Below are 20,903 nucleotides of genomic sequence, written 5' to 3' on the forward strand. Positions count from 1 at the left end.
GCTATGATTAAGTGGGAGCCCCCAATCCATTCATGGATCTATGGTTTCTATACTTCTCTGGTTCACTGGATGCATCACTTCATGATGGAGAACGTCATAAATCACTACCCTGGGCACTTGGCAGTTTAGATTTAGGTTTCTAATCCATCTTGAGTTGGTTTCTGTGCATAGGACAAGGTCTGGGTCCTGTTTCATTCTTGTGCAGATGAAGATGTAATTTGCCCAACACCCTTTGTTGGAAAGGGTGCCCCTTTCCCATTTAATGTCTTTTTGGTCCATTGTGAAAAATCGGTTGGCTGTAGGTGGATGCTTTCATTTCTGGGTTTTCTATCTTGTTCTAATAGGTCTATGCATCTATTGTACCAATACTAGGCTGTTTTGACTACTGAGGTTATGTAGTAGGCTTTGAGGCCAGGTAGTGCAAGGCCTCCTATTTTGTTCTTCTTTTTTCTTTATTATTATTATTTTTTAATCATTTTATTGGGGGCTCATACAACTCTTATCATAATCCATCCATTGTGTCAAGCACATTTGCATGTGTTGCTATCATCATTTTCAAGACATTTTCTTTCTACTTGAACCCTTAGTATCAGCTCCTCATTTTCCCCCTCCCTCATGAACCCTTGATAATTTATAATTTTTTTTCATGTCTTACACTGTCTCCCTTCACCTACTTTTCTGTTGTCCATCCCCTCCGAAGGGGGTATCTGTAGATCATTGTGATCTGTCCCCCACGCTTTCCCCTTACACTCCTGTTATTGCTACTCTCATTGTCCTGGATTCCCTGTTTGTTTCCAGCTCTTATCTGTACCATGTACATGCTCTGGTCTAGCTGGATTTGTAAGGTAGAACTGGAATCATGGTAGTGGTCATTAAAGATTTTGTTCTTCTTTAGAGAAGTTTTTTGCTTATCCTGCGTCTCTTCCCACTTTATATGAAGTTGGTAATTAGTTTTTCCATTTCTTTAAAGAATGAAAAGGGGATTTGGATCGGAATTGCATTGTGTTTGTAGGTTACTTGCAGTAGTATTGATAGTTTCACAACTTATGTCTTCCTATCCATGAACATGGCATGCTCTTCCATTTGTGCAGCTGGATCTCTGTGGTTTCTTGTAACAATGTTCTGTAGTCTTCTTCACACAGGTCTTTTGTTTCTTTGGCTAGATTTATTCCTACACATTTCATCTTTTTTATGGCTACTGTAAATGACATTGTTTTCTGGATGTCTTTTTTCGTGTTTTCTTCACTGATACACATGGAATCCATTGGTTTATGCTTGTTAATCTTGCATCCTGACACTTTACCCAGTCCCTCCATTATTTCCAACAGTCTTTGTGGTTAGTCCTTGTGGTTCTTTCTCTATGAAACCACATCTTCTACATATTCTTTGCCCAGTTTTATTCCCTTGATCTTTCTGCTGTCTAATGCTTCTGGTTAAGATGTCCAACGCAACATTGAATAAGACTGGTGATCGAGGCATCCTTGTCTCATCCCCATTTTCAGGGGAAAGGTTTTTAGTTTTTTCCTGTTAAGCATGATATTGGTTCATGGATTTTTGTATATGGCCTCTATTACGTTAAGGAGTTTCCCTTCCATTCCTATTTTATTGAGTATTTTTAAAATCAGAAATGCGTGTTGGATATTGTCAAATATTTTTCCTGTATCCCTTGATTCCTCATGTGCTTTTTATCCTTGGTCTTGTTTTTCACATGTTGAACCATCCTTGCTTCGTTGGTATGAATCCCACTGGGTTATGATGAATGTTTTTGATGTGCTGTTTGATTCTATTGGCCCCAACTTTGTTAAGAGTTTTGCGTCTGTGTTCATGAGGGATACCGGTCTGTAGTTTTCTCTTTGTCGTCTTGGTGTGATTTTGGTATCAGGGTTATACTCGCTTGGAATTACTCTCCCTTTCTGTATTCTGGAAGAGTGTGTGCGGAATTGGTGACAACTCTTCACAGAATACCTCAGACGATTGTTCTGTGAAGCCATCTGGTTCACAGGCTTTTCTTGGCTGGAAGGTTTTTTTAATTTAAGAACTCATTTTATTGGGGGCTTTTACAGCTCTTATAACAATCTATACATCCATTGTGTCAAGCACATCTGTACATATGTTGCCATCATCCTTTTCTACTTGAGCCCTTGGTATCAGTTTCTCATTTTTTTCCTCCTTCCCCGACCTGTCCACCCTCTTGAATAAATTATAATTTATTATTAGTTTCATATATTATACTGTCTGCTGTCTCCCTTCACCCATGTTTCTGTTGTTTGTCACCTGGGGCGGGGGGTGTGTTTGTGTGTTATATGCCAATCATTATGATTGGCTCCCCCTTTCTCCCCCAGCTTCCCCCTACCTTCATGGTACTGGTACTCCCATTATTGGGCCCAAGGGATTTATCTGTCCTGGATCCAGAGCTCTTATCTGTACCAGTGTACATGCTCTGATTTAGCTGGATTTGTAAGGTAGAATTGGGGTCATGATAGCTGGGGAGAGAAGCATTAAAGAACTAAAGGATGGTTGTATGTTTTGTTGGTGCTGTACTGCATCCAGGCTGGCTTGTCCCTTCCTTGTGACCCTTTTGTGAGGGGATATCCAACTGTCTACAGATGGGCTTTGGGTCTCTACTCCCCCCCCCCCCGCCTTATTTGCATCTATATGATGGTTTGTTCTGGGTCTTTGATGCCTGTTACCTGATCCCATCGACACCTCATGATCACACAGGCTGGTGTGCTTCTTCCATGTGGGCTTTGTTGCTTCCCAGCTATACGGCTGTTTGTTTACCTTCAAACCTTTGAGATCTTTTAATAGCTGGGCCTCATCAGCTTTCTGGTTGGAAGTTTCTTGATGACCTTCTGTATATATATTTTTGTTATGAGCCTTTCAGGTTTTCTACATCTGTCTTCACTAATTTGAATAGATGGTGTATTTCTAGGTATTTTTCCATTTCTTTGAGATTATCAAACTTGTTGGAATATAGTCTTTCATAGTAGTGTTTTATTATTCTTTTAATTTCACTTGGATCTGTTATGATCTCTCTCTTTTCAACTTTATTTCTAGATATTTGCATCTTTTTAATTTTCCTTTGTTAAAATTTGCCAGCAGTTTGTCAATTCTGTTAATCCTTTCAATGAACCAACTTCTTGCTTTGTTTATTTTTCCATTGTTTTTTGGCTTTCCAGTTTGTTTATTTCCACTCTAATCTCTATGGTACCTTATCTTTTATTGTTGGAGGGTTTATATTATTGTCCTTGCTCTAATAGGTTGATGTTTTTTAAGATGTTGATTTAGAATTTCTCCCATTTTTTCATGGATATGTTGATTGCTGTAAATTGCTCTTTGATGACTACTTTTGGGGTGCCCAAAGGTTTTGGTATGTTGTGTTATCATTCTCATTTGTTTCAAGAAATTTCTTAATTTCATCCTTATTTGATCTGTTACTCAGACATATTTAAATAGCATATTATTCCATCTCCATGTGTGCGTTAGTCTGGGTAGATTAGAGAAACAAATTCATAAACACACATATATACATATATATATAAGGGAGAGGTTTGTAGATAAGAGGAATTGAACATGGAGAAAACCTCCCAACCTAGTCCAATCCAAGGCCATAAGTCTGATATTAGCCCATATGTCCGATACCAATCTATGAAGTCCTCTTCAGACTCACGAAACACGTGCAATGAAGCCAAATGCAGGACAATCACAGGCCAGTGGTTAGAAAGTCTTTGGGTCCAGTGGTATTGTAAGCGTCTCAGTGCTGGTAGGGGCTGCGGCTTCTCTGGCTTCCAAGGTCTGGTTGCATCCACGTGTCTTGGCTTCTGCAGTATCTCCCAGGGAGTAGCAGAGAGAGATAAAGTGGTATCTTCTGCCTCCAAGGAGGAAGTACCAGATTTCCCAGAATTCCCAGGAGAAGGTCATGCCCACACAGAAGTCTCATTGGCTATCTCCAGATTGACAGCCCAGACTCCACCCCTACACTCTTGATCCTTAAACTGACACCAGATTAGGTGACTACCACAAGGTGTTTTCCATTATGTTTTGCTTTTCTATTGCTATTTTCCAGTTTTATAGTGCTGTGATCTGAAAAAATAGATCATAGGATGTCAATGCTTTTTTTTTAATTATTGAGGCTTGCTTTGCGCTTCACATGTAATCTATTCTGGACTTCGACTGGGGTGTGCCTTGAGTGTGTGTGTTGGGGTTCTGTTGTGCTAGCCGTGTGAACATGGGCAAATGTGTTCACTCAGGGCATGGGGGGTAGGGAGAGCTCTTGGGTGGGTAGGTGTGCCAGAATCTATAGACCTGCCTGTTTTTACATGGAGGAAATGCTTATTCTCATGATGGTGGGGTTACAATGGAACAGGAAGTGGGAGGCAACTTGAATAAAATAATAAAGCTATGATACTAGAACAAATGTACAAAAAATGAAGGAAATAAAGCCACTTTGTGGGTCGGGATTTTTGCTCCTTTGTCTGTGTTATTGTGCATATGAGAGTACCTGGTGGTGGAGGTGGGCAGGTGGAGGGGCACTGGAGCGGACAGAAAAGAATGAGGAAGAAGAACATGGTGACAGTGTAGCCTGGGTACTGAGAATGTCCGCATCCATCCCTGCCCGCATGGTCTGCTGTCCATGCGGGGCCCCCAGAGGCCAGCGGGGTAAGAAGTTTGGAGGGCTGAATGGCCTCAGGAACGGGGAAAACTCAGCTGTGCTGGGGAGAGAGGGCCTCACCAAAGGGGCTGGTGTTGCTGGTCAGTGGTAACGGGGAGTCTGTCAGCAGGCAGCTCTGCTCTCCACTTTTAGGAACTTTGGTCCACGTAGCCTTTTGGTTGATTTTCTCGCTCTGAGTGGAACCTCTCCAGTGGTTGCTGAGACCTTCCCCTGCTCATATTCTGGCAGCCACACGCCCCTGTCCCCTTGGCTGCTAAGAAGGGCAGTAGAAACTACTTCAGCAACATGGCAAGGCTTGGTAGTAAGGCACATAAAGTCCAATGTGCTGGGCTTCAATTTCACTTCTTACTGATCAGCACTCTGTGCCTGGCCTGGTCACTGCAGCAGATCGATCCCTGTGGCCAGGTCCTTCTGCTGACATCTCCAGAAGAGTGCGCGCTTGTTTCTAAATGGTGATCTTTCTCTGAACCAGCGGAGTTATTTTTTCCTACTATCTCAAAGTGGCTTCTGATAAGACCCTTTACCTGTTGCTGTGAGATGCTGTCGAGCCAGCTCTGACTAGTCTGTACAGCGGAGCCCTGTGTGCCGTGGAACAATCCACCCCCAGGTGCTCTGACACTCTCACCATTTCTGTGCCTGAGGCCGTGGTTGTATCTACTGTGCCAATCCATGTCACGGAGAAGCTTCCTTTTTGGGGGGAGGAGGAGGGTGACTCCCTCTCTATTCTATCAACTATGATGTCCTCCAGGGACTGGTCTCTTCTGACAATAAGCCCAAAGTACGTGAGACAAAGTCTTAACATCCCCCCTTCCAAAACAGATTTGCTTGTCCTTCCGGAAGTTCTTTTGGTATATCCAATATTTTTTGCTACTCACCCTAATTGAAAGGCACTCTCTCTTCAGGCTTGCGTATTATCTAGCTTTCCTATGCATATATGGTGATTGAAAATATGCCATTTTGGTAACTGGCTTCATTAATTAAGTAATGAATGAAATGGTTCATCAAAAGGCCAATTCATTAATTTAGTCAGCAAACTTCTATTTCGAGTGATCTTTGCAAGAATGACATGGAAGCTCCTGATCCCATGTCCTGCACATTGTAAACTTCTGTCAAGTTCCTATGTGGTGCCAGACACCAGGAAAACACACACACACACACACACACACAGAGTTTTCTCATGTGTAAGGGATTAGATTTCAATTAGAAACGAAGACTCAGCAGCTGTTTAAAATAAGTATTGTGGATCGCACAAGATAATAAATGAATTAACCAGTAGTCAAACTCAAGTTCTGTTCTCACTTCAGGTCTCCTGCTCCTTCCACCCACCCCACTCCCTGTTCTCTCTTTCCCCAACACTAGGGCTTTCCTTCAGGGACTGTCTTTGACTGAAGGGGGAGTTCAGGGCTCTTCATAGCCCAAAGGACGGTTTCTTCTGAAAACAGGACTGCTGAGTAGGGGAATCAGCTACCCGTGGATATGACTGGGGATATGAGGACATTCTGCTTGGGTTATAGCACCACCATGTGGCTATTTCCATTTTGCATTCTGAAGGGTGAGGAACGAAGTCTGGTTCTTCCCTCTGCTCTGGGTTCTACACTGCTGCTAGAATTTCACCTGGAAACACATGATTTCCTGTGGGTGCCATTCGGAGAGTGCCCAGACTCTCAATGGCCTAATGTGGGTTGTGAAGGAGCAAGCTAGAATTGGATTTTTAAGGCATTGAGGGCTATTTGTTCTAGAACATGGTGCAGCCTTTCCCAGATACAGGCAGCTTCTCTGGGATCCTAACCCTTGACCTCACATTTCTTGGATTGGAATAAAACTGAATGTTAAAAATGTACAAGTTGGTACATGTTTAAAATGCAAGCATAAAGGTTTTGATGCGTTCAGTGGGATTTGCATCGACTTTTTGTTTGCAGCTTTCTTGATGTGAACTGACGTCACCTTCGGAGGCTGGCGCAGGATCTGCGGACAGTGTTTGTCCTTCTGTTGTTCACAGGGCCCCTAAGAGTCGGGCCTGACTTGATGGCTCCTAACGGCTGCACCACGCTGCTTTGGCATCTAATAGGCACATTTGGGAGAATGTGGATGAAACAACCTACGTCTCCCACACCAAGCCATGGAAAGGACCATTTTGTCCCTGGGCTGAGAAAGTAGAAATGGTGTCCTTGCATACTCCAGAGAAAGAACAGGGCTGGTGGAAGGACACCCAAGCCAAACTTCCCTCTTTCCACCCCAAGATCAGAACCTTTGGATAAGTTCTTGGTAAGAGGTTGTAGAACAAGGGGTCTGATATAACTGAACATGGGAGCAGCTGGCTTCTCTGACTAACTAGGACCGTGCTCTTAGACTCTTTTCTTGTCTTGGCATCCATTTGTAAAGCAGTGAGGGTGGGCAGGGGATTGATCCCACAGGCCTTTTCTAGCTATGACAGTCTATGGAGCTCAGGAGCAAGACGAGGAATGGGCAGCTTCCTTGGTTTTGACTCAGCACTCCAAAGGAACTGGACATGCTGGGAAATGATTGCAGACTCTCAGTTCTCAAGGATTGGAAACAAAGGCTCAGCTTTAGTAATGAACCACAGAGATGTCAGATGGCAACACTGTGGGAAACAGGCAGTGGCAGGCTGGCAGAGGCCAGTCAGCTGCCCTTCTGTTTCTGTTCCTCTCTCTGGTATCTCAGTATCTCCAAGAGATGCTGCCCACACAGCCTGTGAGACTATCCTGGTAAATGCTGAATGCCACCATTTGTGCTTTTCCTGTTAATCTTCCTACTCCACGTATAGGCATTAGTTCCCTTAGAAAATGCTCAGCTTTGGGTCTACACTCACTTTCCGCCACCTTTTAGCAGCCAACTCACATCCTCACCTGAGAGCCAGATCAAGTGCTGTACTAGGCTCCCTGCCCCTGGCACGGAGTCTCAGGAGTGGGATACTAAACTCCCACCCCTCCTGCAGGGGGTCTACACACTCCAAGGTTGCTTCCTGCTGGTCTTCTCTCCCAAGCCTGGGGTGTTAGAAAGTGGAGGCCTGCCTCCTTTCACTCCTTTAGACCCAGAACCTCAGCTTTCCATTGGTATCCATCAACAATAACAAGACTCACATATGCAGTTGTTCTTTGAAGGTCAAATAGGATGCCCTTCATGAAAGTTTCCCCACAAAGACCAGGTTTCCTTCTTCCCCCTCTCCTTCCTTTCTCCCCAACTGTTAGTGTTTTTAAATGTAATTTGAGCAAATGATGAACTTCCTCCTTGACCTTAAGGGTTTTTTGCCCTCTGCTGGTTGAGAATAAGTTTCTTGAGAGCCAATACAGAATCTGTGTCCCACCGCAACACCCTGAGAGTAACTTGTGCTTAATAAAGACCCCTAGAATGAATGAACACATTTCAGGAAGGACAGCAGAGAGGACTTTCCAGCTGGCTCGGTGGAGTATGTGGCACAGCCATTGTGAAGTCCAGGGTAGAAGTGAAGGCTGGGGGTCGATGTTGACTTCCACACGGAGGCTTATGTTCCTGCAAAGCAAGAGGTCTCGGAACTCCAGGGTGCTGACTTACAGAGTCGTCCATCCCCAGGAGGACCAGCAACGGAATGGTCGTCATCCCTCCTTGGACCCACTCCTTCAGAGACACAAAGCCGTCCTTGTCGTAGTCCATCCCTTGCAACATCTCCTTCAAGATCTGTGGGATCCAAAGAGCAACATCATCCATTTCCACCTTGCTTGGCTTGCTCTTTCATCCTGCAAAACATGCACCCCACCCCACCCCGCCCTCCCGCTCATCTCATTCTGAGTGAACACGAATAACTAAGACATAATGAGGATGTGGATTGCGAATCAGGAGACTGGAGTGCACTCTAAGCCTGATTCAGTACGAGCCTGACTGTGGCCTTGGGCAAGCCAAGCCAGCTCTCTGGGTTCTGGCTGGCTCATCTCTACAATGGGAACAATCGTGCCACGTTTGCAGAATGGTAGGGAGGATTAGAGAAAATATAAATGAACTTTCCAGAACCCTACCTGACATATAGGAGCCCTTATATGTAATTACCATTCATTGCTACGATTTTCTGGGGATTGAGCAAAATTGCTCACGTTCCTTCTATCTTTAGCTTCTTGGATCTATAAATTCTTGTTACAAACTTTTAGCACTGGAGGAAAGGTGAGGGGGAATTATTAGTTCAACGACACCTATCTATTTTCTGCTGTCTACAGTTTTTTCCTATCCATGAAGAACGAGGTTGCTGTGCAGGACGCCGGGGGTGTGATCTGTAAAGAGGTGGATCTGGCGGAGCTTGCCCAGTAAACACCGCAAGCAAGCCCAGCAGACATCCCAATTTCCTCTGGGCAGCTCGCTGGAAGTCACCCTGTGATGAGAGATACTCACAGGTCTTAGCTCGGTGGGATCCCACTCTAGGTACTGGGCGATGTGCAGCATTTGGTTGACAATCCGATCCATCTCCTAGAAAACAACGGGGTGGGGGTGTTGTTGTTGTTGTTGTTTTTAAGAGGTTAAGAAAGATTTATTGAGGCAGGGAAAGAACTCCCGGGAAGGGAGAGCAGAGAAAGGAACTGGGACAGGAGCCTCCGGGTGGTTCTGAGACCCAACAAGTTAGGTGAGTTAGGTCAGGGAACTGCCAGGGGAGGGGTCGTGGGAGGGGGGTGTTTTTAAGAGCAAGACTCAAGGCTACACTCAGTAGCACGACAAGCAGGCTGAGCATGAGAAGCAGCTGGTGCTAGACATGGTCATTTCACTAGGAGTTGATCATTTGCTCTCCTTCCCTTTGCCTCTGCCTCTGCCTCGACTGCAAAGCCCAGTGGGGAGAGAAGCTCTCAAAGGACACTCGCATGGCTAGTAAGCCAGAGAGAAGAACGTCCACTGGCCATTGACCTCCTTGCCCGTCTTCTGTCCCTTGAGCCAGAGAATATGAAAGAAGCTCTCCTCATTTCTCCCTCACTGTGTCCACAGCTCCCACAAATGCTTCCAGGGACCTCCTCCCACTTCTTCTCACTCTCCACCCCACAGCTTCAGCCACTCGAGATTCATTTACACCATTTGGGAGGCCAGTTGCAGCTGGATGAAGAGCTAACTTATATTTGGTTAGGCATCTCATCTGTTTCCTTTGTCCTGTGGTTCAATTCCAGGCCCAGGATTCCATGAGGAGAGAGTCTGTCTGTTGAGGGAGGCTTTGGTACCAAGATCAAGGTCTTTCTAAAACCGCAGAGAACTGACTGGATGCTACTGTATTTGCACATGGAGAGGCCTGCTGAGAGACAGCTGGGCTCAGAAGGATTTACTGTCAAAGCTATCATCTGTTGTATACTACCTAAGATGTTTATAGTAGGATAATACATTGACGTGTTGATGGAAAATTACATGTATTGATAATAAAAAAAAAACACTGAGAATTTTTACCCCCAGCAGGTTGAATGCTGGATCAGAATAAGAAAGGTAAAATCCAATAGGGCTAAAAAAAATGTTTTTCATCTAAATAAAAAATAGTTGGTTACAAAACTCCAGGTTGAGTCAACACATGAGGAAATGGACATGGAGAGAAAAGTAGGGGAGGGGTTGGCACTTGGCAGAAGTCCTGATAAAAAAACAGAGCTGGCGCCCCCGCGCTGGGTCTGAGATTGGATGAGAACAGAATGCACTTCAGGGGCCAGACTTGGTCTATGACGATCAGGTACATTGAACTAGTTCTCCCAGGCCTACTCTTACGAGACCATCTCTGAATGCTTAAAAAGCCGTGGGCATGTAGTTTTAATTCTGTGCCATGTTTCAAGAAGAGTCTTGACAGATGAACTTATCTAGAGTGTATATTTATGCCACTGTTTTCCTATACAAACCAGTATAGGAATTGGAACCTTGTAGCGTGGAGAAGATTTCAGGAGGATGTGTGATAAAGCACCATCAAATGTTTGATGGTCTATTGTGTAGAATTGGTATTCATCTGGTCCTGGTCAACTCCAGAAGGCAGAACTAGGTTGACTGATGGAAGAAAAGGCAGACTTGAATTGTGACCTATTTTGCTCATGTGGAACCTTTATCTTGATCAAGAGGCCGCCCCGTTTGAACAAAACAAGGAGACACTGCATGATTTTAAATCGGGAGCAGTGTGCATCAGGATGGCATCCTCTCCTCATACTCGTTCAATCTGTATGCCGAGCAAATCATCCAAGAAGTTGGACAATATGAAAAAAAATGGACACCAGGATTGAAGGGAGGCTCATTAACAATATGTGGTATGCAGAGAACACAACCTTGCTTCCTAAAAGCCAAGGAGACTTAAAGGACTTACTATAGCCTTCAGTGTGGATTACACATCAATATAAAGAAAACAAACACATTGGACCAACGGGCAACATCATGATAAATGGGGCAGAGACCGCAGTTGTCAAGGATTTCATTTTGTCTGGATCCATCCTGCTCATCAAGCCAACTTGCTCCCTCTCTTCTTTCCACCTGATTCAGCCTCAAATATTCCACTGATGAGCCGCACCTGGATTACTGTCAGCCATGAGACAGTGTCTGTTTGGATTCTTTTTTTTTTTTTCCTTCTCTATCTTCTTCCGAGGATGTAGGGGTGGTGGTGGTGTGGGGTGGGGTGTGTGTGTGTGTGTGTGTGTGTGTGTGTGTGTGTGTTCAGCACAAACAGACTAGACTGGAGCTAGGGCCCTGGGTTATGAGAGTCAGCCACTGGGGACAACAAAGCACATGAGCTGTAACCTTTTCCCCTTCCCCCCATGTGCTGCTTGGGCTCTTCTTGCCTCTTCTGGACCCTTGAGCCCAGCAGGAAACTGTAGGGGGAAGTTCTGAGCAGGTCGGGCAGGTAAGCCAGGGGGTATGCTAAAGCATCTCCTCATTTGGAATGAAAAGGTAAGGCTGTGTTGAGCTTTCTCAAGCCCCTTCTCCAGGCTTCTACATTCTCAGGGAATGAGAAGGTGGGGAATTTATACAGATTTCTTTGGCCCTTATTGGAACATCTCCATGTTCATACAGATGGAACCAAGAGTTTTCAGATCTGTCTTCACCTGCTCTCCCTCCCCGCCCTCAGCATCCCCCTCCTCCCTTACCACCCTTCTTGGCTCCAGGAGGGGTATGTGAGGAGGAAGCTTACCGCTTGGTCCAGGAGCCCATTCTCATCCGAATCATACAGGTGAAACAGGACTGCAAGAAACACAGCAGAGGTGAAGCTGAGGTTTTGATGCAGCCGAGGACTTAGATCCGCCCTGGCCAGCAGCTCACTCGCCCTTCAAGGTGCCCGGTCTGACCTCCGGCAGAGGGGGTGGGAAGAAGGACCAGGAGAAACCTCCTTGCTCCCAGGACTTTCTGAGCAATAGCTCTTTGGCTAATGAGGTCCAGGTCAGGGGTGTGAGTCCCTGCAGAGCACGGACACCTCGCAGGATCCCTGGGCCCCGCTCAAGGCAAGTGCCCATTGATGGGGCAGAGGCACCAGGCATACGGGGCAGGAGGTGGGGCATTGCCTCCATTGCACGGGGAAGGAGTGCAGGCAGACCCAGGTTCAAAGCAGGGCCCTGCACTTCTCCACCTCTGGGCTGTCCAACGAGCCATTTGGCTGCATGAGGTGTTGTTTCCTGATCTATACATCTGACAGTGTATGTTCTTTTTCGTAGGCTTGTTAGTGGATGAAAAGGTAAATAATAGATGTCTGTGTCTACAGTGATTGGAATATAGATAGCACTCAGCACTTAATATGGGCTTTGTCATTGCTGGTGATTCTAACCTCCATATTGTTCTGTGAGCTCTGGTAGCCCCTGTGGGCTAAGCGCTGGGTTGCTAACCAAAAGGCCGGTAGTTCGAAACGACCATCCTCTCTGAGGGAGCACAATGAGGCTGCCTGCTCCTGTGAGGATGCAGTTTCAGAAACCCTGCCTCGGTTCACGAAGCGTTGGCCCTGACTTGATGGCAGGGGGCTTTTATTGCTGCCCTCACCACAGTTCATATCTAATGCTGTCCCCTCCCGAACAGCAGCTCAGGTCCCCACAGGCTTTAACTCCCACTGCTTCCTCTCTCCTGCCCCTGGAGCCCCCAAACCAAACCCATTGCCAATTTGAACTCACAGAGACTCAGGAGGACAAGGCAGAAGCACCCCCAGAGAGCTTCCAAAGCGGCATATCTTTACGGAAGCAGACTGCCACCACTTTGTCCTGAGGAGTAGCCAGTGGATTCAAACTGCCAACCTTCAGGTAAGCAGCCGGGTGCTTTAACCTCTGTGCAACCAGGGGCTTCTCTTCTAGGCCATGTTAAACCACTGATCTACTTTTGAAGACCCCTTTGGATTGTGAATTGAGTGATGACTTAGAGCAGATCACGTTTCCGTTCGACAATTCATAGGCATTTAGTTTCATATCATATCCTCTGCACCCTCACATATCCCACATCCTCCTCCCTGGGGTTCTGGTTTCTATTCCTCCTTCTGTCTGTTATTGGGCTGAACAGGGAGCCATAGGGGTGAGCTCATTTTCAGAAGCCAGCACCACAAAACCAGGCTCAGCTCCCTTAACAAAGTAACTAGTCCCTTTTCTCTAGCACTTCGAGATCTTGGCGGGAGGAGAGGGCGGAGAAATGAGGCAAAACTTGAACAAACCAAACAACTAAACTCACTGCTATCCGGTTGATGCCGACTCGTAGTGACCCTCTAGGTCAGGGCAGACCTGACCCGGTGAGTTTCTGAGACTGTAACAAGAGAAGGGGAGCCCTGGTCGTGCCGTGAAGATGTGTTGGGCTGTGGTCTACAAGGTCAGGAGTTTGAAACTACTGGCAGCTCCTTAGGAGACAGACTGGGCTTTCTATTCCCACACACAGGTACAGTCCCAGAAACCCACAGGGGGTCGCTAGGAGTCAGCATTGATTCAGTGGCAGTGAGTTCAGTTTGGGTTTAACAAGAGAAATGTTAATTAACCCTCCAGAAAAAACGATTTCCTCATAGTTTAGGAGCTGCTTGGGTGCTGGAGCAGGGGAAAGACACGGGAGCTGACTATCTTCCTTTGCACATTCCCCCAGAGGAGGCAGCTCTGAGTAGAGGCTTTCAGGAAGTCCTACCTGCAAGGCGTGGGCTTCTGACCCCTTTCAGACAGGCCCCAGGGGTTCTGTTTTTATTTTTTAAATTAATCTTTTTATGGGAGGGCTCTTACAAATCTTAAGACAATCCATCACTCAATTATATTAAGCACACTTGTACATATGTTGCCGTCATTATTTCCAAAACATTTTTCAACTTGAGCCCTTGGTATCAGCTCCTCGGTTTCCCCCACCCTCCCCCACCCTGCCCTGACCAATTATATATTAGTGTTGTTATTTTATGCCTTACACTGTTTGTTGTCTCTCTTCACCCACCTTTCTGCTATTCATCCCCCTGGGTCGTGGACTATATACCCAACCTTGTGAAGGACGCCCCCTATCTCCCCCTTCCTCCCCCAGACCCATCATCCCCACTACTGATCCTGAGGGTTTTATCTGTCCCGACTTCCATGTGCCCAAAGCTCTTAGCTGTACCAATGTGTGTACTCCGGACTAGCTGGGCTTTGGCAGTGAGGGAGGGGTGGGGGGAGGAAGCATTCAGGAACTAGAGGAATGATATGTGTTTCCTCGGTGCTATATTGCACCTGGACTGAACTGCCCCTTCCTTGTGACCCTTCTGTGGGTGAATCTCCAATTATCTACAGATGGGCTTTGGGTCTCTACTCTAACCCCCCTCATTGATATTGATATAATTGTTTGGGATCTTTTGATACCTTATACCTGATCCTGTAGACACTTCATGATCACACAGGCTGGTGTGCTTCTCCCATGTGGGCTTATTTGCTTCCCTGCTAGCTGGCTGCTTGTGTAACTTCAAGCCTTTAAGACCTCAGATGCTATATCTTTTGAGAGTTGGGCACCATCCGCTTTCTTCACCACATTTGCTTATGCACCCAATTTGTCTTCAGCAATGGTGTTGGGATGGTGTCCGCAGGAAAGGAAGAGAGTGACAGGACCCCACCCCAGAGTGCCAAGCCTTGATGGCAACATACTGGCATGGGCAGCGAACTAGAGAGGATGACAGGGATGGGCCCCCTCCCCAGAAGAATGTAATACTCAGGGGTTCTTAATATGGAGGTGTTAGATGCCCTGCCTGTCCCAGGCGCTTCTGGTACTGGGTCCCAGGGTGGATCTTAGGAAAGGTTGCCCAGAAGTGGGAAACGTCCCCCAGGGAGGCATACCAATGAGACCACAAGAGTCTACCACATGTCCAGGAATAATGGACAGGGCGCTCGATCTTCCTATAGGAAAAGGTTGATATTCCTGACATGGGCAAGTACTTACATTCCAGCTTATCCTGAGGCCTCCCAGTCTCCAGCAGGGACAGGTAGCACACGACATCCTGCAGGTACACCATGAGGGGCTCTGAGCCTGGAGACTGAGCAGCAGGGGCTCCCCGGGGGGTTGTGGCCTCTTGTTCTTTAGCTGGCATTGGCTTCTCGGTCCCCTGAGACTCTGCAGTAGACAAAAGCGCAGCATTCAAGGACGTTTACCATTTAGTAAACATTAAACCCCTTTTGTTGCTCCCTGCTCTTCGTGACTGAGCCATGAATTCCATGCAGGTGTCTGTAACAGCTTTGGTAACTTAGCGATAACTAAATCCATTTGTGCAATTCATACCATCTGAATGGAGCCAAATATGACCCTTGAAAGAGTCTATTTCCTTGTAGGAAATTCACCCATACCTTGTGAGTGTTTAGAAAGTATGACGGTGATTCTTAGTAATATCAAAGCCAATACCAAATTACCAACAGGAATACCAATAGCCAGGTGCCATTTGTTCTGGATCCATTTGTTTTTTGGTTTTTTAAAACACATCAAACTTGGAGGAGTAATTTAAGCTGGGATTTCAAAGTGACGAGTGACCAGCAGTTCAAGATATACTCTCCCACAACTTGCCAAATGCATTTAAAGACAAATAAAAAGATGAATGTTTGAAACAGAAAGCTGGGATTGACAACCATTTCTTTGCAGAAATTAAGAAGAATTTTGACTCACTGCAAGCTTAATCAATTAGACTTTTGGAAAATTCAGAAAGGGGCTTAAGGTGCCACAAGAAAAGGACAAGTTTTGTCTCGGGAATATTTCTTCTAGGAGGCAGGAAAACGCTCTATCCTTTCCCCAGCTTGTCCTCTTGTTAGAACTATGAGCTCGATCTAACAGAGGGTGTGCAGAATAGCACAACACGGTGACCTTCTGGAAACCTATTGCCAGGCCTTTCTCCTGAGGTGCTTTTGAGTGGGTTCTAACTAGCATCTTGTTGGTTATCAGTCGAGTGCTTAACCATTTATGCTGCCCGCAGACCCCAATGCCTGCTAGGTAAGGCCAGCGTGCACGCTGTATGCCGAGTGCAGAAGAGCCGAGCAGAGGGAGTTAACATTCCATCTCTGGCTGAAGAGCTGGGCTCCGGGGGGTTAGGCTATGGAGCTGATGACCAGTGAACACAGATGGACAATAGGAGAGTCTAAAGGCTACAAACACACTTTGTATGTTACAAAGCGACCTGTGCAAGACCAACATGGAGGCCCGGAAACAGAGCTATAGAACTGTCTTCCTCCAGTCTCCGAGGAAGACTCTTGGAATGCAAGAGACACCCCCGAAAGTTGCCAGATGAGAAAACCTCTATTAACCAAGAGCAGAGTGCCTCAGTGGGGTTGGGGCTTGCAACTGAGATGGGAATACCATGGGGTAGAGGGAAGAGTGGGTGGGTGAGCCAGACGGCTGCAATGCGAGTCCACGGACGAGGGGAGCGCTGAAGTCCTCCCTGGAGGAAAAGCACGCGGACACATATCAGAGGCAGAGACTCTGCGAGAAGCCCTTGGTACTGGGCACTCCGTTGTTCACTGGTTCCTGCCACCAAACAAACAAAGGAGCAAACAACAACCAAAGCAGCTGCAGCCAGGTCTATCCTGCCTGAGGGCGACACCGGGCTGTCAGAGAGGCACTATGCTCGGCAGGCTTTTCAAGGCCACGAGCTTTCAGAAGCAGATTACCAGGACATCTTACAAGGTGTGCCTCTGGTAGACTTGAAGCGTGGACCTTTCTGGTTGGTAGCTCAGCCCTTCACTGTGGATCAGAGACTCCAGTTCATGCCACATCTCACATTATTCATCCCATAGAACATAACAGTATAAGGGAGCAGTGGAGTACTCTGCCCACGGCAACAAGTAACACAGTGGACAACAGGCACCACAGAAGAGCTCACAAAACACCACCGAGAGCCCACCTAGTGACCTCCGAGAGAGAACAGACAAGATTCCTGCAGCTGCCACAGCTTACAATCGGCAAAGGGTCTCTAGGCTGCAGAGCCTCAGTGGGATCAAGGAAAGGCTGGTAATCCCTCTGAGTTGAGAAGACAGAGCTGGGGAGTCTGAGGAAGCTAACCTTTACCAGGCAGAGCTACCTCGAGCCCCATAGACTGTCCCCTCTGTGTGTAACAAGCGGAGAATTCCCCTCACATTCTGACGCAGCCTGAGAAACCAGTGGAAAACCAAGGGGCTGGAGTTTTCATTGTTCAGCCACTCAGTCCTGGGCAGGCAGGGAGGGAGGAGTTCAGCCACGCTCGTGCGGAGGTTCTGACCGTGACAGACTGCTCGGACTGGGTTCTGAGCTGATGTCTGGACTCAGTGGAAGCCCCTCTCTGCTGTGGGTATAGGAACAATCACGCACTCACCTGGCTCTGTGAACAAATAACCTGAAGGGGGCTGTGCTAGATCTGAATGTAGAGAATGAGCTGATTGGTCCTAAATATACTGTATAAATTGAGAACCTAATTTCTCCCCGAGGAAACAGAAAAGGGTGGGATGTTGAGCAGATGGCCTGGTCTCGGGTGATGCCAGGACTTGGCTCTTCCTGCCTAACAGAGGAGCATCTCTGTGGTGTCAGCCTGGCTCCACATGCTTGTTTCTGTGAACAGGTGCACTTGATTAAGACATCCCTGGAAGGTAGCCTTGTACGAAAAGGTTTTTTTTCTTTCTTTTAAGTCACAAAATAAGATGAAGAGATGCCAGTTGACTGCCCGGTCTCCCCCTGGTTCCAAGGACCATCAGAGAGTTGACCTTTCGGGATTTGACCACAGGGAGTGGATTTCGTCGGAGAAAAGGAGACGGTTCTATCACGGATCACTTCCCACTTTCAGAGCTGTTTTCTTCCTTTCAGAACGGTGTGTTTCTGGTAGGTGCCAGTGAGTGGGTTCCGACCCACAGCCACCGTATGCACAGCAGAATGAAACACTGCCTGGTCTTGTGCCAGCCTCATGCTGGTTCCCAAGCTTGAGCCCACTGTTGCAGCCACAGTAACAAAAATGTGGCAGAGGGCCTTCCTTTTGTCTCTGCCATTCTACTTTCCCAAGGACTGGTCTCTCCTGAGGACACGCCTCCAGTATGTATGACCAAGTCTCACCATCCTTGCCTCTGGTCTTACTTCTTCCGAAGCAGACTGGTTTGGCCCTTGAGCAGTCCTCGTATGTCTCAAAAATAAACACAGGGAGCAGCTAAGTCAGCTCACTTGTACTATCGTGATTGACGGCCTTTTCCAGTGTCACAATATGACACCACCCCATGTGTCTCCTTCCTTGGTAATATTAGACCCAGTAGCTACTATGAAAAGCTTGGCCCAGACGATTGTGGGGCTCAGAAAATCAACTGCCATTTCTCCAGGGCTCCGCTTGAAGTTGTAGAGCAAGGATGTCACTTTGAAGACTACGTTGTACCCAACCCCAAGCTACGGTATTTTCAAAAGCTCACAGATATGTGAAGGTTGGACCATGAGGAAGGGAGATTGAAGGAGTCATGTGTTTGAATCATGGTGCTGGCAGAGAATACAGAAAGCACTGCGATCGCCAGAACCAGAAGAACAAGCAAATTAGTCTTGGAATGAGTACAATCAGAATCCAACTTAGCTGCAAAGAGGGCCAGACTGCATCGCATGTACGTTGGGCATGTTACAAGAAAAGCCAGTCCCTGGAAAAAGATTGTGTCAGGATTGTATCCTTGCACCAGATTTTCCATCTGTACGCTGAGCAAATAATCGGAGAGGCTGGGGCATATGAAAAAGAGGGGAGCCAGTCTGACCAACCCCCTCACCAGGGCGGAATACAAAGGAGTGGAACAGAGCAGCAATGGGGAGCAAGAGCAACGAAGTCCCTGAGGAATCTCGAAAACAGACTTCAGACTTGGAGGCAGGGCTTGGCACCCCATCAGATCCAATCAGGAATCATTCGTAAGGGTCCGCACAGACCTGGAACTATTTGCAGGCCCCCTCCTTTTTTTCTTTCTTCTTTCCCCATTTCTCCCCCATGTTTATCTACATAAGATAGGCAAGATAAACAATCCTGAGGAGAAAACAACAGGCTGACAAGTACAGCTCTGAGGGACAGGGGAGAGGGCGAGGTGGGGGAAAGGGCGGCGGGAGCTAACAAACCCAGGGACAAGGGAACAAGACGGTATCTACAATCGATGGCGAGGAGGGGGTAAAATGCCTGGTGGGGTATGATCAAATGCAATCTACCTCAGAGCCGAATGAAGGTTGAACATGATAGTGGGACAGGAGGAAGTAAAAGGAAATAGAGGAAAGATCTAGAAGGCAAGAGAAATGTATAGAGGTACAAATATAGGCATGTATATGTAATTATATTAATATATAATGATAGAGATATATAGGTCTATGTATATACATATTTATATGTTAAGTATTAAGGTAGTAGAGGGACACTGGACCTCTACTGAAGCCCTCTATCAATGCAAGAACACTTTGTTCTAATAGCCTGGCATTCTGTGATGCTCAATTTCCGGACACAATCTCTGAAGTCAAAATAGGTGCATAAGCAAATGTGGTGAAGAAAGCTGAGGGTGCTTGGCTATTAGAAGATATAGTATCTGGAATCTTAAAGGCTTCACGATAAATGAGCAGCCGTCTACCTGAGAAGCAACAAAGCCCACATGGAAGAAGCACACCAGCCTGTGTGATCACGGGGCATCGATAGGATCAGGTATCAGGAATCAGAAGACCCAAGTCAAACAAACATCTCAACACAAATGAGGCAGGCTGGAGTGGAGGCACAAAACCCCTCTCTAGACAGTTAGACGTCCCCTCACAGTAGAGTCACAGGAAGGAATGAATGAGTTAGCCAGGGTGCAGTTTAGCACTGATAGATGGCACACACCACACCCCTCTAGTTCTTTATTGTCTCCTTTCCCCCACCCCACTATCATGACCCCAGTTCTACCTCACAAAGCCAGCTAGACTAGAGCACGTACACTGGTACAGATAAGAGCTCTCATATCACAGAGCCCAGGACAGATAACCCCCTCAGGAACAGTAATGGGAGTATTGATACCAGGAGGGTAGGAATTGATCACCATGATAAATGTATAACTGCCAACACCACTCCCCTCGGGGGGATAGCAAAAGAAACATGGGTGAAGGGAGACAACAGACAGTATAAGATATGAAAATAATAATAATATATCAAGGCGTCATGAGGGTAAGATGGTTGGGGAGGGGAGAAAAGGGGGATTTGATACCCAGAGTTCAAGTAGAAAAAAATGTTTTAAACATGATGACGGCAACATATGTACAGATGTGCTTGATACAACTGCTGCACGGATTGTGATAAGAGCTGTAAGAGCCCCCCAGTAAAGGGACTTATAAAAACAGCAAAGGAGGGGCAGCACAGAAAGAGGAAGACCGTCAGAGAGATGGACGGATGCGGGGGCTGCCACACAGGCTCAAGCGTAACAATTGTGAGCATGGAGCAGCACCGGCAGGTGGCTGTGCACACGACTGCCGTGAGTCCAAGCCAACGGGCAGGCCCCTGGCAGCATCACCAGCAGGCTGTCAAGGCTGTGATCTTTGGGAAGGTCGCCCGAGCAGGGTGGGAGCTCTGAAAACCTGAGTTTCGCTTCACAAAGAGGTGTGACTGTGGGGATGCAAGCACATACACAGTATGCAGGTACCTGGCAGACGGTAGATTTTCAGAACATTTTAGTGGATTTCCCCTCGCTTTTCTCCCCAACTTATCTTATTCTGACATATATTTATATATATCAACACACACAGTGCTGCTCACATACTCACATACTCACACACTCACACTCATGAGTGCGCGCGCGCGTGCGCGCACTCACACACACACACACACATTCAAACACCGACACAGGGTTGCTCTGGGCCAGAACCGGCTCGATGGTGGAGG

The 20,903-nt window shown here is 46.8% G+C and overlaps 1 protein-coding gene across 1 annotated transcript in view; it reads right to left on the reverse strand.

Moving 5' to 3' along the window:
* Positions 1-20,903, reverse strand: part of DGKG (diacylglycerol kinase gamma) — a 273,423-nt gene that overhangs the window by 150,346 nt on the left and 102,174 nt on the right. The window contains exons 6-9 of the mRNA XM_075556178.1: positions 14,993-15,163; positions 11,784-11,833; positions 9,050-9,124; positions 8,225-8,347 (exon numbers count right to left, since the gene is read on the reverse strand). Coding sequence (XP_075412293.1) covers positions 8,225-8,347; positions 9,050-9,124; positions 11,784-11,833; positions 14,993-15,163 — 419 coding nt within the window. The remainder of the gene's footprint in view (positions 1-8,224; positions 8,348-9,049; positions 9,125-11,783; positions 11,834-14,992; positions 15,164-20,903) is intronic.

The sequence above is a fragment of the Tenrec ecaudatus genome, chromosome 8 (assembly GCF_050624435.1).
Source record: "Tenrec ecaudatus isolate mTenEca1 chromosome 8, mTenEca1.hap1, whole genome shotgun sequence".
Lineage (NCBI taxonomy): Eukaryota > Metazoa > Chordata > Mammalia > Afrosoricida > Tenrecidae > Tenrec > Tenrec ecaudatus.